Raw genomic sequence first — 18,730 nt, forward strand, 5'->3', positions numbered from 1 at the left:
TTAAATGTCAGACTCTGTTGTTCGCCGTATTGCGATGGTTAGACCTACTTGCACTAGTACATTGTATGTGGGGGCTTGATGGCAGCTCGCCAGGCATCTCTGTCTGATGGTTTGGCTCGAAATAAATTGAGGAACATTTCAACCATTCCGTTTCCTCTTGATGGACAAAAAATTAAGAACTTCAAGACATTTTTATGAGGTCATTGATAGAGGAACCAAAATGTCCACTAAATCAAGATGAATTCATTTTGAAATCTGCCCCTTTAAATGCACTTTTAAGCCATTTTTCTCAGAGGGTGTTCAAAATTTCTTACATTGAATAACACATTGAACCAGATGTCTAAAATTTGAACATGTTTTCTTCCAATGTAAACAAATTTCATACTTGTAATGGAAAAGAAATTGAGTTAGACAGCTAAATAAGAATGCTACTTAAAATCATGGTTGATGAAGGAATGCTATCCAGCATGTGTTTAAAGTCTTATTTCCCTCTTCTTAACAGAAGTCCATGTCTTGAAGAAGGATGAGAGAGCTTGGTAACGACCTTCCCCTGATGGGCAACAGCCATGAGGTCACGGCCCACCACTTCATACTTGACCTTGATGTTGACATGGATCAAAAGGTCATCAATGGAATCATCACGCTATTTCTCAAACCTTCCTATAGACAGATATGCGGCACAGATTTTGTCGTCAAGAAAGACGAAGGTTCAAGTTCACAAGAGCGGAAAAAGAAGCAAAGCCATCGTGAAAGCAACAACGATGGTTCTAGAGCTCCTGAAAGAAACACACCTGTATCTGATGGTAACAGCTTTTCCCCCTCCTGCTCAAACCCAGAGACAGACACTAGCAGAAAAAGAGAGGTTTCAGACACAAAATCTGATGATGCAAGGACAGAAGAAGTTGGTACTAGTTCTGTTGACCATCCAAGTTCAAACCTTGAAAAATGTAGCTATGCTACTAATGATTCTGAAAGAGATGGTAATGATGTTGCATGTGGAACATATAATAATCTTGATTCTAGATATAGAGCAGGTAAGGATTGCAACTGTCAAGCAGATAGCGAAACTCACCGTGATTTTCAGTTGATTCTCGACTGCTGTGATATTGACATTTTGCAGGTTGAAGAGGTCTGCATGACTCAACATGAGATGAAAAAGAAAACTGGGAGAATCGAGAGGAATACTATTTCAAAGTTGTCAAGCAAAAGCTACTCAGCGGCTAAGTATAAAGATGATGTTTTGGAACTGATAGAAGGCTACAATTCCAACAATCGTAGACACAACACTTTTGAAATATTTTCGAGACTTATGACAGACGCGAAACAAAATTCAGTACAGGAGAGTAAGGCAACCTTACATAATGATGAGAGTTTAGGGAAGGCAGAAATACATGATGATCATACCTACTACTACAACAGTGCACAGAGTAGTGCCGGAAATTGCAGAACAACCACATTGACTGCTACACCTGGAGAAAACACAATCACTACAGAGGTATTCCACAATGATCATGATTATGATTCAGAATCAAAAAAAATTGTTTTGCAACGGACTTCAAACTTTGAATCGGGCCGCAATTTTCAAGAAGAGGATTCCAGAGGAGAATGGTGTGTTCCTGAACTCAGTCCTAATGCCAGCAAGAAAGAGGCCAAAGAGGTGTTGACTACTTTCATGGGGATTCACAACTGTCCGTCGGGAAGACCACTGCACCACCGAGTGGACCCCTGGTGTGTGCGTATCTGGAGGGAGGGGGTCAGGGACAGGCAGAGCTTCCCCAGGGTGGTGCGCATCAAGTACAGAACCACCCTCGAGGGAGGGTCCCTCACATGGGTTACAGACCAGGATGGGAGGTAGGTTGAGCTTCTTGTGTGAGTTTGGTGTGATAATGGACAAAATTATTAATGTAATGTTGTTGCATAGGGGAGGTGAGGTGTGAGGTGATATTATTGCACCATCTAAGAAGTCAGTTACAATGTCAGTGTATTATTTAAGAACACTCTGTTCATAAGTACCTACTCCTATGCCCTGTCGTAAATTTTCAATCCGCAGTAAGTTATTGAATAATTTAGTCAGGTATGAATGTTTTTATTTTGAATGCTTCATTAATGAAAATGGTAAGCAATGAAAGTATATTTAATGTGAGAAAGTAGTACAGTGCAAAGTACTAAATTTTGGATTTTTTTTTCTTGACAGGCCTTGTGTTTTCACCCAAGGTTCGTGTATCAACAACCGCTCCCTGTTCCCGTGTCATGACTTCCTCACCATGGCAACCTGGCAGGCCGTCGTCCACGCCCCGCATAGTGCCACAGTCCTCATGAGTGGGGAGGAGCCTGGGGCGCCGTGGCAACCAGAAGCTGTTGCTTGGCAACCGGATGCTGTCACCAAGCAATCAAATACAGGAATACCAGTTGTCAAGCAAACAGATTCAAATCAGGAAGAAGAATTTGTTTCCACTGATGTGCCTGCTGCAAATGAATTGACATCTTCCAGTGAGCAAATGCATGAAGGTGTGGCATCGGTTGCTAAGCAATGTGTTGTTGCTAAGCAACAAGCTGACACAGAAGCTGAAGTTTGTTCAGACATAGCTTCAAGGGACCACCACTATTTCTATGTCACCATGCCGATGCCGTGTTCCACACTGGCTCTTGCTGTCGGCTACTGGCTCCAGGCTTCATCAGAGGAGAGTACAACACAAGAACAGAATCATAGATGCAACCTTCCATTCAGTCAGAACATGCACAAGAAATAGTGTATCATCCTCAACCTGACAAGGTTGTCCTGAACTGTTGCAAGGTTGTTCCACCAAGACAGTTTGATGCAGATGACACTACACAGCATGTAGATAGATATATCAATCCACCAACTTTGCCTTCCATGCAAGTGACTACAGAACCATCAGAACAATATGTTGACCATACTGTATGTTCTGGCATGGACCACTTAAGTCAAATCCCAGAACAAGTCTCTCATCAGCAGGAAGAATACAGTCACCAGCAAAGTTCATGTTGTAAACTTGACCTAGTCAGAGTGATCCCCCACAGAGTGTTTGCGCCCGCCAGACATGTACAGCAGGCAGGAAGAGAGTTCCTCCCGTTGATAGAGAAGTATCTGTCTGCTGCCTACGATGTGCTGGGACCTCACCCTCTCCCCAGACTGGATGTGCTGATGGTCCCAAGATGCTTTGCAAGTCTGGGGTTGGCCAGGTGAGCTTTTTGTGTGAACAGTGGCGTCCCGGTGGCGTAGTGGCAGGGTAATTTGGCCCCAGATCCCAGAGGTACCAGGTTCGAATCCAGGGTTTCCTAATTTGTCCTGTTGACGTTGTTCCCTTGGGAAAGGCACTTAACACGACTTTCCCCACTTCACTCAGGTGAAAATGAGTACCTAGCTTTGGTTAGGGACGTCCCTCGAATAGGATGTTAAATGGAGGTCCCGTGTTTGACGAGAGCCACACCTCAAGCACGTAAAAGAACCCAACACACTTATCGAAAAGAGTAGGGGTCCTTCCCGGTGTGAGTGGATTATATAAATCTGTTCGGATATGCAGCTTGTACTCCAGTACAAACCTGGTGTGCTACGCCTTGATGTGGTTTACAGGGTATGCAATTTTGGTTAAAGGTTTTCTTTTAGTATGTACTAGTATGTGTAAGCAATACCTCTGTTCAGGTCTAGCTTTTTGATTGCATATGATTCCAGATACTTGTGCCATCATGGTTCTACTAAATCTCTGTCATGACTTAAGTTTTATCCACAACTTAAACTTGCCATTAAAAATTTCCTCTTTTTTCAGTCCCCATCTGATGATAGTGTCGCAGTCCCTGCTAGCTGGGGACGGCAGCATGTGCCTGCGTCTGGCGCACGAGATCGCCCACTCCTGGTTCGGCCTGCTGATTGGTTCACGGGACTGGACCGAGGAGTGGATCAGCGAGGGTTTTGCAACATACCTGGAGGACTGTATCCATGCGAAGGCTATGGGGGTAAGTATAACTGTACGCTACAAAAGTAGCCTGCTGTTTCATGGTGCTTAGGCCACACCAATCGAATTTATTGGTTAACAGATTTTATTTAAAAAAAAAAATTTTAGAAAAAAAAAAAAATTTTCTTCTAACATTTTTTTTTTTTGAAAATAAAAATCCGTTAACCAAGAAATTGAATTGGTGTGGCCTTAACTGGTGATATTTGTAATCACCATTTGGATACTGTAAATTCATTTATATTCACAGGGACCAAATGTGAAATTTGAACATCAGAATAGAAGTGAAAACAATACTTTGGAGTTTTAAATTGTTTGAGTGTTGACAAACATATGGTGAATCATCTGAAGGTATCTCAGCACCAAGGAAAGACCAATGGGCAAAATCAGAGTAAATAACTGGAGAGTCTGAGTCATACATGTGTGGACAAATGTAGGGTGAATCATATGAAGGTACTTCAGCACCAAGGAAAGACCAATGGGCAAAATCACAGTAAATAATTGGAAAGTCCTTTTACTGACTTTTGAATGATTTCTTTCTTACAGCTTGCAAGAAAAAACTCTCTTTAGATGGTCTGTGTTATTGTATATCTCCGTTATGTAGTGGACAGGGAGAGAGAGTCAAGAGTACTCTGACCTTCGTGCCAGCATCCGATACCGGTTACTGTCAGCTGAACTGGACAACACAGAGGTACTACATGTACATGTATAAGGGTTGGTGCTCTAGATAAAATGACTAAGAGTTGGATGTGTTGTTTGCAATGTACGTTGTAAATCAATTCTTACAATTATAAGATAAAGATCAGAATGAATTAGTAACATGTATCATATGTTACCTATTGATATGTAGTAGGGCAAGAATCTTATCCATAGGAGGACAAAGAGATTCATCAGCTATAATAGATTTGGATTTGTGTAAGAGGACGACAAGACTTGGAAGCTATAAAAGGTTTGGATATCAGACTAAAGAACCTGACTTGGTTGGTCCTGTGTATTGTTAAATTTAACATTTTATATTTCCTACAGACAAAAACATTGTATCAGATGATACATACATGTGATTATTTATACTTTTACCTGTTAAATGTTATTTTGAAGTGTAACTTGCTGGGGACGTAGGGGTGAGGGCTGAAGACCTAGAGCACTTAATGGCGGACCGTGTCATCTGGAGGGACAGAGTAGCCTTAGTCCGGGCAAGCCGGCAGACATGATGATGAAGTGTATAATTTTACCATGTGTACAACAGGAGGAACTACAAACATTACGGCCCAGTGCATCGGGACAGGGGTTCCACCAGGGGGAGGGGACTGTGTACGTCACCAACGCACTCAACACAGACAAACTCTTCACACAAGTACACTACCTCAAGGGATACTTTCTCCTCAGGTAGGTTGGTACTATTTATCAGGACAATTATTTTCTGTCATCATTTAGTTTTCAACATTGATTGTAAATACGTATGCAGGTATTAAAAAGTGTTATCTTTAGGATACAGTATCTACAATAGTCAATTTATAAAAGCAGCACGGCCTGTACAATCTAAGACATTTTAAGAGTTTTTGTTCATCCTAGGGGTTGGGTCATCAATTTTCTCCTATTGATCAATATACATGTACATTAATTTTATTTATAGTACGAATCACTCACTCACACTCCCGTTTATCGTCTGTTTTTCCCCCTCTAACCATGGTTTGAGGTACAACTAGGAACACAATATTAACAAGGATCCAAAATTTGATTCTTGTAACAATTTAGAATGTTCTCAATTGTCTAATGTTAGAAGAAACCATTGATTCATGATATGAATTTACCTAACATTACATTCAGTACTAAACTCTTTTGTATTCACTTCTCACAGGTATTTTGCCAAGAAAGTTGGGGCTGAAAAATTCCATTCTCTGCTGAAGAATTTTGTTCAAGAATTTCCCAGACATGGAATGAACCTCATATTCTCACAGGATTTCTTCAACCTTGTCTTTAAGACCTTCCCAAGTCTTAGCTCTCAGGGTCTGACAGTGGAGAGAATCTACCAAGACTGGCTGGACTGTCCTGGACTACCGAAACAACTGCAGAAGAACCCTGTCAACGCTAGCAATAAACTTGTCCAACAAGTTAAGGAAACTCTAAAGCACTGGAAAGATGTGGACAGGCAGATAAGACGGAGTGAAAGAGAAGCTAGAAAGATGACAAAACCAAGAAGAAACCCAACAGGCAATGCTGTGAGAAGAAAGGAAAGACAAAAACAGAGTCAGAGTTTAGATGACGATTGTGACAGGGAAGAAAGTATGGATGGCAAAAATGCAGTAGTCCATGATGGGAAGAGGGGTTGTGATGTCACTAAGCATTTGACAGGTCCTGATTTTTCTCCACCCCCAACTAAGCGTCAGGCATTTGGAAATGATATACCAAATAAATCAAGTGAATTTGAGTGTTCTGAACAGTTGTCTAATAGCCAATCAGATGTACCGCATAGAACTGACCTCCCTGTAACCTCACTCATAAATGAAGGGGGAGTAAGTGCACATGATTCAAAAGCTGAGGAACCTGGGAAAGGGCTCTTACAAGACCAGCTTGTACTCCTCCTGGAAGAGCTGCTTGAGATGAACTCCGTGGCAGGTGCAACACTACAGCAGTTGGAGGAACACTACAAGCTGTCAAGGTGTAACGCAGATGTTCGGCATCGATGGTGCGAACTGGTCATCAAACATGGGTAAGTTCTTTTTTTTTTGCATGGTGATCATGAAACTTTTAGCATTCAAGGATTTTGGGAGATATTTCAGGGCTTTTTTAAAGATATTTTAGGATCCCCTCATAGATTGCAACTTACAGTGGTTTACAAAAGCTGGACATTTTGTATCAGTCTACCTCATACATGTGTACATGATATCATAATAAGAAAGTACATGTATGGAACAGAACGCTCACATAAATCATCAAATGTTGTTCTCTACGTGTAAGGCTATTTAATAAAACTCAGTGTTGACTTCATTATTTTTCCTCCTACTTCCTATCAGGATAAATACTGTAACAGAACTTTTTCTTCCTGAAGCTAAGAAGAACTTTACAACTTTGATTATTATTTTCTATTTGTTGTTTCTAGCTACAGCCCTGGGTACAAAGACCTACAACAGTTCCTGTGTGAGGACCAAGCTATGGGTGTATACCTCTATGGGGAACTGATGACGTATGAACAACCAGAACAACAACAGCTGGCCAGGGAGACATTCAAGATGTTATCTCAAGAAATGGAGGAAGGTCCAAGAAAAGCTGTGCAGGAAATGCTCTATGGTGAACTAGTGGATGAACAAGAGATGGGCGTTTGAATATTAGAGAATTTATCATCATTCTGTAAATGGGTAGAGGTTGGCGTTTAAGTGTATTTAGGGTTGTACGATGTAAATGCTGCAAGGAATATACCTCAAATATCTTACTTCTATAATTGTATATTGTAAAGTTGATTTAAATCAAAGGGCTAGAGAAAAATGGATGCACAATAAGTTTTGTTTCTTCAGTGAACAAAGTTTAATGGTCTTTCATATCCTCACTTGACATTGTAAGGTAACAAAAATAATGCAAACATTTCATGGCATACATATAAATATAGTGTTTTGCTGTTAGTTGTACTGCATTTCATATTTACAGCAATGTGCTTTAAGTATTATTAATTTCATGTATTTCTAGAAAATAAATTCTATCAACAATGTATTCATTTTTCCATTCTTTTCTTGACTATGACATAGGATTCTCCATATATTCAGCTAACATGGCTCCGTCAAGGGGAATTGATAAGTTCTCCACTCCATCCGAACCCTGAGGACAATTAGAAACAATAATGTTCTCGTTAATAACATCAATATTACACAGTAGTGAAATATCCTGTCTCATAATATCATATTGAAAGATTGTGCAGCCAGAGTGTGTGCACAGGGATACCATCCAATAAAAATGTGCACATGCATACAAAATGATGAAAGATTATTATAACAAGGTCACATACCAGTGGGCCCAAAATCAACCTTGACCTTCGTCTTCAAAGACCTATCCAACATGCCAAATATCATTGTAATCCATTTAGAGGTTCTTGAATTATGCAGACTATAAAATCCTGAAATACACACAGACATGGCAAAAACTATACCTCCATTAAACCACAAATCATCAGTTACAAGAATATTCTTCGAACAGTGACTTGATAAAAGGTAGCAAAATACTAACCTCCAAATTTTTGACGTCTAGTCTGTACGCCTTGTTACCTTTTTATCAAGTCACTGTTTGAAGAATATTCTTGTAACTGTGATTATACGTGACTGATGAACCTCTTCCACAAATCATCAATGTTACCTTCTTGGTCCTGATAAGCTTGTGGTCCTTAAACTCTGTCAGCTGAGCTCTGAGGGTCAGGTGGGAGTGTACCAGGAACTTCTCTCGACAACGTTGGTACAGGTCATGGAAGGACATACCTACAGAATACATCCAGAATCTAATGATTAAGGAAATCAGTTCAAATGGTAGAAAAACATTGCCATATTGCAAAGATTATATTCGAACCACTTCATTGTATCATGAGCCATGTTTTCAGTACTATGGACAGGATCATACATAATATACACAACTTCTTTGTTTGTTTCACATAACCAGTAAACAGCCTTAACACACCAGTTTTGTACAGTATGTACAAGCTGCTTAAGACAGGATTGTAAGGTTTGATCCACTGGGAAGGACCCCTAGTCTTTTTGATAAATATAAGTGTCATGCGTTCTTTAACATGCTCGAGGTGTGGCTCTCCTCAGTAGAACTACGACTTGATGTCCCATCTGAGAGGATGTCCCCAACTGAAGCTAGGTACTCATTTTCACCTGAGGTCATTGTTCTTGACAATTACATAACATTTCACATTGAAATATATCCAGAGTATCTAGTATTTTAAGCAAAAGCTAGCAAAGAACACCATTTTTTAAGGAATCCCTTAAGCCTCCCTACCTGACTTTGGTTGGGGAAGGTCGTACTGAGGTCACCTGCTGGCGCCGAATGGCAGCCGCCCAGACCCTTACGACAGTTTCATAAAGTGCAAGTGTGGAGCAAATATGCATCGTGTGTATTATTGTGGATTATGTGATTGTAAACCCTGCAGCAATTCAGCATTGGCTGCCATTGCATGGGCAATTCCTGACCAATAAACCATTTATTATCATTATTTTAAGCCTCTCTTAGATCTTGAATACTTTTTATAAGGGAGAAATTGCTGCCCTTTTCTGCTGTGTATGTACATGTATCTCAGTGAGGTAAACAATACTCAGTACAAACCTATGTAACTGGAGTCATCTTTATGTTCCAGCTGGTACTGAGCCAACAGGTGAAAAACTCCTCTGGAACAAAGAGAAAAGTCATATACAAGAGTCAGTAATGTCATTACAAGCTGAACATGTGATTAAAGCCCTGGGGAATGTTGAGGATTCGTGTAAGTAATATTAGCTATCAAAAAATTATAGTTGTGAGAAAACAAATATCCTGCATTTTGAGATAATCTTAGCTAATATGGTATTTTTAAAAGCTTTAATCGAATGACCATTGTTACTGCTATTAGGCTGCAATATAGAGGACAAAGCTGAGTGTCAGTATCATTTCTAATAACATTTATCTCAGAAAGCAGAGCACTGAGGACAAATGTAAACATATAATATCATTTTCAATGCAAATTGCTAATTTTCTCACTCAGCTAAAGACTCTAAGCCTTTTTTTAAATTCTTGTCTTCCCAAAAAAAAACCACAACAGAACATACATGTATGTGGATACCCTGTCTGTTATGACAGTGTTATGTGATTTTGTATTGAAGTATTACATGTAAAGGACCACAGGAAGAATAGCCCACAGAAATGTCAAGCTAATTGTGGATCCAACTAGAAAAGCAACATTTTTGAGAAAATGCTGGATATTTCCCTCCCATTAACAAAGGAAGAATGAAACAGATTTGTACATAAAGTCAAAGAGTTTTTCACCTTGCGTTAGGTGTGAGACTCCTGAGCACATGTACAAGAGAGCTGAGTGCGAGGACGCCCGACTGTTGCACCATGAGAGAGTTCTCATAGGACGTCTCCTCCACGTAGGGTTCGTATGAGGTCACGTCATACCACAGCCAGTTGAACCGACTCGCCTTGTTCTGGTCCCATACTGAACAAATACAAAAAGTCAACATTTGGTGAAAAAGCCATACAGTTGGTGATTTTCGCAGGAATTGGCATTAGAAAATGCTGTAACATTTAAAACATTGTCTAGACACAACATTTGCTATTTTTTTGCACGATCTATTTCTATTGTAAAAATAAATTACAGGCTATAACCTATTGGAAAGGTGAGAAAGGTGTTTATTGTGGTTTTCACATACAAAGCCCCTAATATCATATGGGCCATACAACTGCATGACACATATTTCTTTACAAGGGAAGATCTATGAAAAATCAATTGAATAAACTGAGAGTAGGAAATAGTAAAAATGATTGAATGTTCAAATATGCCCCATCCATACCTCCACATATGGTATGATTGCATTGCACTTTGCATACTACTTACTTAATGGTGCATTGATGTGGTCGATGGTTGCTATGATACGGACCCCGCCCACTTGAGCCAGCTGACACAGTACAGCCTGTACCTTCTCCGACCGCAGCATGGGGCCGTCAATGTTGTGGATGAACAGGAATAACTCCTCTGTGCAGGGATAAAAATTAATGTTATAATCATACTGAATTAAGTCACTGTACTTAAGGGTTGCATACCCATACTGGGTGTAGCATTTAGGCACAGGTTCAAAATACCAGAACATCAATAACCTGGAATTGTACCTGAATAGACTTGCACCCAAGAATACACTAATTTTGTTACTAAAAATGTGTAATTCCTACAAAAGGTGAAGATTTAGCACTGGAAAAAGGGGAAAACATGTACAAGAGGGGGGGGGGGCGAAATCAGCAGGAGCTTTGATTTCCCCCTTTGATTTGGATTCCTCAAAAGCTTCTGCATAAAATACCTGGAGTCTAAATAAACACTCTAAGACTGTTAACTGTTTATTCATATTTCTCAGTCATCATTGAACACCATGTGTTACTTTGTTCAGGTACAGATCCGGATCTGAACCTAAACCTCAGTACCATTACCTATACCAATCCTTATATGTTTAGGTATGTAGCCCTACACTTTATAATATGGTAGATGAGCAGATACAAATGTACACTGCATGTACATTAACAGAACTTAAAAGAAATCAAATTGGTGTGGCCTTTCTTTTGAATTTCCAGGCCTGAACCCTACCTCCAGTTTCTTCAAACGCGTCCTTAATAAAGGTCAGCTGGTCCTGGACACTTCTGAAGCTCCCAGTGTGCTCAAGTACTTCTTCTGTTATGGAATTCAAAATCTGTGGGGAAAAAACAAGTTCACATCATTGTAACGAGTAACAAATAATCATCATAACAGTATAGCCCAGGGCTCGAAATTAACTATGTCCTTATGTCCCGAGGCGACTAAAATTTAGGCCGGGACAACTGGAAAATCACTTTGGGACATTTTTGGGACAGTAGAAAAATAATCAAGTGGTCCCTGTACATATGCAGTACTATCAATACAATATACAAAATGTTAAAATTTAACGAAGACAAGTTGAAAAAAAAAAATTTTTATTCTTCCTATCTTCCACGTGTTACTTCATATGGTACTGTTACTACAGCAAGACAGACGGAAATAATATTTGGTTTGTCTTTGTTGTTGTTGTCTAATAAAAAAGCAGACAAGACAAGTTTGAATTTGAGTTGATTATGAGTTTATCTCAATTGACAATTAGTTTACACAGCAATACTGTACTCTGACTGGGCTTTATTGTTGCAATGTTGTTATACATACTTCCTGAGAACAGGGTTGGGACAGTCCATCCTCAGTTCGGGACAATTGAAATTTATTTTCGGGACAATGCTGGGACAGTAGGGAAAAAAGTTAATTTCGAGGCCTGATAGCCCTTCACAGAGTGCAACAACTTTTCACAGTGCTTTCATTTTTTTTTTCTTTTCCTAAACCACATTGTTGATAAAGGTGTTTTTAGAAGAAGTTGCTACTTCTTAACTGTACCACAAGTCATGTAATTGTGTACTCACATGTTTGACAGTTATACTTGGAAAGTACCCATTCACCACCATCTGCACTGTATCCCTGAGTACGGTAGATCTGAACTGGTCGATCAGCACTCTCTTGGACCCAAGTCCGTACAGCAGCAAGTTGAAGCCATTACTGTGTAGGTACAAAAAGTTGAATCATTAGACATCAATATCAGAGTCCACATATGTTTAAAAAGTGATACTGTAATTTTTGATTTGTTAACTGTAACATCGCTAAAATTTCATCACTGATATTAGACATTTAGAGACAGTAATGTTTGTTCCAACTGTTAAAATTAAGTGCCGTGACCTACTCCATTTCCCCCCAGCCGCTATATTTTCTTGCTGCTATATTAAAGTGATTTACAGTATGATAAAGCTTTAAATATTTGAACCAGTTACATGATTTTGTTTATAGAGAACAGAGTTGTATTTATTTTTTTCTAGTTCATGTTCGTAGCTATTTTTTTATGTGATTAGCCAGGAAATCAAAATTGGTTTCTTGTGGTGTCAAATGGCCAAGTGGCTAGGATAAGTTACTGGTTTGATTCCTTGGGAAAGGAACTTAACATTCCTCACTCCACCCAGGTGTAAAAATGGGTACCTGACTTCGGTTGGGGAAGTAAAAGGCTGTGGAAGGAGAGGGATGTGATCCGCCTTCCAATACTGTGTCCTAGACACAGTGGATAACAATCCAATGCCCATACAGCCTCAAAAAGGCTATGGGACTACCTTTACTTACCAAAATTGGTGTCTAAGCCAGCCTGAAATTTTTATCCATCAATTTTGTTTGACGGAATATCCTGTCCAGCGCCGTTGGCGCAATGCATTTTGCCACCGACAATCCTAGGGCCCTAGGGGGGTTCGAAAATTTTGAAATCTTAACCCACTGAAACGATATTTCCTGCATTTGAGGAGCAAATTTTTCTGGTTGGTAGATTAAGCTTACCTTGATGAAAACTCTTTTGGTGAAAAGCTCTCACTATATCTTTACACACCGATTTTTGTCTGTCAAAAATGACGGGTCGGGCAAAATTTTTGTCCATCATGAGTGACAAAATGCCATCAAATGACGGGCGCTGGCTAGAACACTGGGCCTAAGACTCTTAACCGCATGCAGTATACCTTAGCTGCAGCATCCACTTGTGGAAGTGGCCCCTATGCTCCTGGTACAGATGCTGCATGTGCTGGATGTGGGCTGCAGGAGCGTGCTGCAGGGCAGACTGCAGTCTGGCCTGGTCCATGCGCGGGATCTGCAGCTTGGACAGGGTCCGGTCGGATGTCGGGCCGGCCTTGGCGCCGCCGTGGGCGTGGAAGTACTCCTCGACCATCTCCGGCTGTGGAGAGTGAGTAAGCCAACATCAAAGCTTTTTCACTTTGACAAGACTGTTGGATTGACAAGTGGGACTTTCAATTTAAGGGGAATCTCTAATTAGCAAAGCCCCCATTAAAAAAAAAAATACTATCCAAAATAAGAACGTACTGGGTGAATTTTGAGGCTGAAAAAAAATGAACGTAAAGGTACGTTTATTCGGGAGACGAGAGTAGATACATGTTAAAATGTGGGATTTTTACCCTTCTTATTCATGTATACTCACCAGAACTTCCTCCTGCCCCCCTCCCCTCCTCCTCCTGGTACCAGTGGATGGTGCCTGTTGTTTCTTTGGCCTGACAGGCTCTGGCTCCTCCCCCGCACTGCTGTCACTTTCTCCACTCTCATCACTCTCACTTTCATCTGAACTACTGGCCCTGTGCGATGCTGGTGTGGAAGAAAAGATTAATCTTTGTCTTTGATAAGATGAAGTCACCTTTGAGTATGACAGTCCATTAGAAATCACTACAAATGTACTGCTTGTCTTAAAGTTTATCATGTAGGGTAGCATTGAGTCTCATATACAGAGTACTTAAGTGTAGATTTTAGACCATTTCTCATTTGATGAAAATGTTGCACTTGGCCATAAATATTTGATAGTATCATTACAATAACATCACAAGAAAGTTTGCTTTGATTTGATTTGATTTGATTCAAAGAGGCCAACATTGACACTTTCCATGGCAAGCAAAAATGAAAAGTACAATTGCATACATGTTGAGTTAACAAGGAATAACACAAGGTAAAAACTTTACTATTTTCGCATCAGTGCCACTACAACAACACAAATGTGCCAATTCACCAGGTAGACTCTATTGTGACTGGATTGACATGTGTAACTTGAAAGAAAGATATGATGGAATGTAAAAACCGTGCTGTTACCTTTTGTCTTTTTTGCAGGTTTTCTGGCAGATCTCCTGACAGGTGTTTTACCACTTGTTGGTTTGGGTGTCTGATTCTTCACAGAGTCTTCAGCTGAAATGACAGGATTTTCGTTTTAACAACAGTCATTAACATTCTACCCTGCCTAGAATACTACCTATTTATTTATCCATCATGCTTCTCCAACAAAGTGGAAGGTATGGTGGAGCAGGTGTTCCTTGGCAAATGTCACCTTTCAAGGCCTCCATACCTATAATATTTATAAGGAATGCAACAAGTTAAAGTTAAAGTCCTCCCCGGGGTGACGGTGCATAAGGCGGCATCCATCTCCATTTCGGCAGCCCTTGTCCACACAACTTTGTGCAAGTCACAACAGCAGGGGGCTAGTCCACTGGTAGTGGTGTTATCTTTGGTATGAAACGGCCAGGAATCGAACTCACGACCTACTGTTTGCAAGGCGAACACTCTACCAACTCGGCCATTTCACCGGTTTTCGAGGAATGCAACAAGCTGAGATACATGTAGATATCTTTACTGATATTTGACAGAGCTGAAGAACAAAATAATGTGTATAATACAGTATTACCTAATCTGGTCATCTGGCCTGTCCGTTTGGGAGTCTTGAAAGAGTAGACTTCACTGCCAGCCACACCTTTCTGGTCAACCAACGCTGTAGAACAATTGATTATAAGGATCAATAACTAACAACTGATTAATGTATTCTTCAGAGGCCTAAATTTCAATTTGTCTTAAAATCTCTGTGGTCCTGGGAAGTTCCTTCATCAATTTGTTTTCAGTCTAAAGGGGGAAGGATTAATGAATTACTGTAAACCATCAATTCTATTCATATCAGTGATTACAGAAGGGACAAATTAAAACAAGACACCAAAGATCTCATGCCTCCCTAGGTGTTGAAATATCTGTTTTGTGAATTTGTTTTATTCATTGTGCATTTCTCGCATTCTGTGTATGCAATTATCATTTCTTGCCTCAATGGACCTGAATCAACTTTGGACCCGTGACAAACAAGCAGTCCAATCCTACAAGCCTCCAGGTGCACCATTTTCTGCCAGCTTGGCCAACTTTGGACCCAGGCCAGTGGGAACAAACTTGTACATGCACACAATGACAAACAAACAAATAAAACAAAAAAAACATACACATCTCTGTTTTTACAAAGGAAATAATGCACATCCCCCACCTGTTGGGTGCTGAATGGACTCTTCCTCTCCATCCTCCTCTTCATCAGAGCTATCCTGGTCCTGATTGGTCAGATGTAGGACCCCAGCCTTCCTCTGGGCTGAAGTGCTTTTCGCAGTGCGAGAATTCGATCCTGTATGCAAAAAAAGAAAATGTGCATAAAAATGGACAGCTCGTAATGTACAACTCAAAGAATGGCTATATTATATATTAATTTGGCGTCAGCTTTCTTAAGTACATGTATATTTTTTTTACAGTGACACTATTATACCGACAGGGCTATGTCAAGCTCTGAGCGATGCGATTTGCGGTGTTTAGGAAACCTATAGCTACATGTAGCAGCAGACACATGACTGAACCAAGGAGATTTGGAGTGCCTTGGCTTAGCATAAACACAAATTTTATGAAATTTGTACGAGAACTGAATCCAGGGGCCTTCACCTTTGATATGTTACCCACAATTCCGTTTGCCGCGAAGGGTGAAAGCGCTTACTAGTGAAACAAGGAAAGGAGTAACATGAACTGCTGGCCTTGGGACTCGAACCTACGCCGTCCTCGGGTGCCGGATCACAATCTCACACGCACTAACCCCTAGGCTAAAAGGTCGCGACCCCAGAGGCTGAGCAGTTGGTGTGGTGCTATCACTGTTGCATGATATTCCCTGTTACACTAGTATTATAATAACAGTTCAGTAAATGGATGAGCGGCCTCAACTGCAAGAGATAAATTACCACACATCTTAGTTATATTCATGATATAGGAAAATGATAAAATAAATACAACTTTATCAGGTTTAACCGTTATGTCATTCAAACATCACGCATGCTTTCCAAAATACAACCTAAAGAGTAACCTTCTCTGAACTGGAAGAGAAGGGAAAAGCAAAATGTTTGACAGATTATAGTTATTTAGAAGAGGCAAGAATATTTTCGATAATACCGGTACTTTCAGTTTAGATCACGGGCTAGGCTGATGTAAAAAAATAATTCTACATATCAACTTGTATGTGCTACCATAACGTAACAAGCTGAATGTCACACCCAAAATCACTAGTAACAGTACAGACAGATTCAAAACTACCCGCGCAAATATGTAAATATTACATCTATCCCGCCCCCCTCCCCACTATACTGTGAGTGGGGACCGCTACAAGACTTGTCAGGCTCGAAAATAAAGTATTGTCGTAAAAAAAAGTATGATCTGTGACGAAAACAGCAACACCCGCTCACTCAACGTTGGTCTTTTGTCCACCACATGCTGAAGAACGTCTTCGTCTCCGACAAATTTGACTTCCATGCTTCGTTTCGCCGTGGGCGCAGCCATGTTGATGATGATGATGTAAAGACTACCGCATTAGGGGACTCCCAGGGGCGCCTTTGTTAATCTCCAAGCAGATGTTGGGAGGCTAGCCATTACTCGTAACATCCTTGAACCTACCTACCTACCTAGTCCTTCGACCTAAACCTGGTCGTAAAGTGGGGGGGAGGGGTCTATTTTCTGACCATGATGTAGTTTCTAAGTTTCTAATGTGCTAACAAAACTTTTTTTACGTAGAAACATGCAAAGGCTCGCAAAAGATAACCGTATTAACAAGCCTCCTTGGTATTAATAAGCTTTGCTGTAACGTTACATAGCCATGCAACAGTCGTCAACAAGTTGAAAACAACACGGGCATCAATAAAAACGTGAAATATTAGTCTACATACGAAGCATACGCATTGTATGATCAAATACTGACTTCAAAGTTGCTGTTTGTCTCTTAAACCTGCTTGTACCGACTGTTTATTAGATTGGTAGCTGATCTTTTATTAAAAAGATATATATTGAATTGGATTGCTTTTCAGTTCACATAAAAAGTATGGAATAAACAATCAACGAGAGAGAGAGAGATCACGAGAGAGTAGAATCATATAGCGTGTATATAGGTGTGGCCCGGATATCATTCAACAACCTGCTTTTTCATCAAAATTCAGATTTAATCAAGTTACAAGCCAAATATTGAGATTATCAATCTTTGTCCGAATGCAGAAGTCCATGCATTATTATTTGATACATTAATATTTGATCATTATTTGATCCAAGAGCCAATTCCAAACGTCACCATCTACTCCGTTACGACATGCCATCATAAGTACTCTCCAAGCAGAGGAGTGGGTCCGGCAGGTTTTTGACGTGTTTTTAGGCCTTTTTGTCGGGCTTTCTACTTTGTCAGGTTTTTTTGTCCAGCCAGGACAACAACAAAAACATGACAAAGTAGAAAGCCCGACAAAAACGCCTAAAAACACGTCAAAAACCTGCCGGACCCACTCCTCTGCTCAGGGAGAGTAATCATAAGATGAAACCCGTGTTCTAAACTTATGATGCCGCCACGGCGCTCCTGGGCAGAAATGAAAATGCCTCCATATCCAGATTTGTGCAGAATATGTTCAACTACATGCGTGCCAAATTTGGTGCTTTTAGACAAAAGTGTACAATTCAGCTAATTTTGGAAACTATGCCGCTGGACTATAAAAAGTTAAGATATATTCGATTTATGATGATGTCTATGTCCCCGTTCTTAGTACCCGAGAGCGGACAAAAAACAGGGTATATATGATAAAACGGTCAACCAACCTCTGCTTGAAGACTAGTTCTTAGATCAAAGCGATAAAAACAACATGTGGCATGCCTATAATCATAAAATCACAAGATAATTATAAGATCACAAAAGACGTAGGACTCCTTTTGCTATGCCCATAGTAAACAAATAAGTCTTGAAGAAATTTAAACGGATGAATAAAGGCGTGGCTAATTAGTCTAGTAGAGGGAAGTCGTAAACAACTGTGCTTGCCTGCATTTGAAAGTCTAACCTGTTTACTACTGTTCCAGAATCACAGTGTAGGCCGCAAGCACACATTGGTAGAACGGTTACTTTTGAGCTAATCGAGTATTCTATCACATCTTTTTTTTTCTTCTCGTCATTGACAGCGTGTTCAGAGACGTATTGAGTTGTGGTGACGACGCCGTTTCGTGAACGTTGTTTCGGTCGCTTGGTAACTAAGGGCAGTCGGTGAGTGCAATGGAAGACTATAACCACCGTTCTGTTACCAGTCGTGACGCCACTGATCCTTCGACCAGCGACACCGGCATTGAACCAAGTCATCTCAGTCATGATGGAACACGTTCT

General features: G+C 40.3%; 2 protein-coding genes across 2 annotated transcripts; one reads left to right on the forward strand and one right to left on the reverse strand.

Annotated features, from left to right (window-relative positions):
• Nucleotides 1–503: 503 nt before the first annotated feature.
• On the forward strand, nt 504–7,676 carry LOC136445959 (aminopeptidase O-like). Its single transcript, XM_066444213.1, is given in 8 exon segments — nt 504–1,851; nt 2,195–2,752; nt 2,755–3,204; nt 3,789–3,975; nt 4,576–4,662; nt 5,218–5,357; nt 5,830–6,681; nt 7,072–7,676. Coding segments are annotated over 8 exon segments (3,825 nt in total). The 5' UTR covers nt 504–523; the 3' UTR covers nt 7,295–7,676.
• LOC136445958 (origin recognition complex subunit 2-like) lies at nt 7,470–16,953 on the reverse strand. The gene is made up of 13 exons (XM_066444212.1): nt 16,794–16,953; nt 15,566–15,697; nt 14,951–15,034; nt 14,365–14,457; nt 13,709–13,869; nt 13,236–13,447; nt 12,111–12,243; nt 11,278–11,380; nt 10,540–10,677; nt 9,969–10,140; nt 9,276–9,337; nt 8,313–8,431; nt 7,470–7,781 (listed from the first exon to the last, which is right to left on the reverse strand). The coding sequence occupies exons 1-13, from the start codon at nt 16,885–16,887 to the stop codon at nt 7,701–7,703; spliced, it is 1,584 nt and encodes a 527-aa protein (XP_066300309.1). The 5' UTR covers nt 16,888–16,953; the 3' UTR covers nt 7,470–7,700.
• Between the last annotated feature and the right edge of the window lie 1,777 nt (nt 16,954–18,730).

This window comes from Branchiostoma lanceolatum, chromosome 12, assembly GCF_035083965.1.
Source record: "Branchiostoma lanceolatum isolate klBraLanc5 chromosome 12, klBraLanc5.hap2, whole genome shotgun sequence".
Classification (NCBI taxonomy): Eukaryota; Metazoa; Chordata; class Leptocardii; order Amphioxiformes; family Branchiostomatidae; genus Branchiostoma; species Branchiostoma lanceolatum.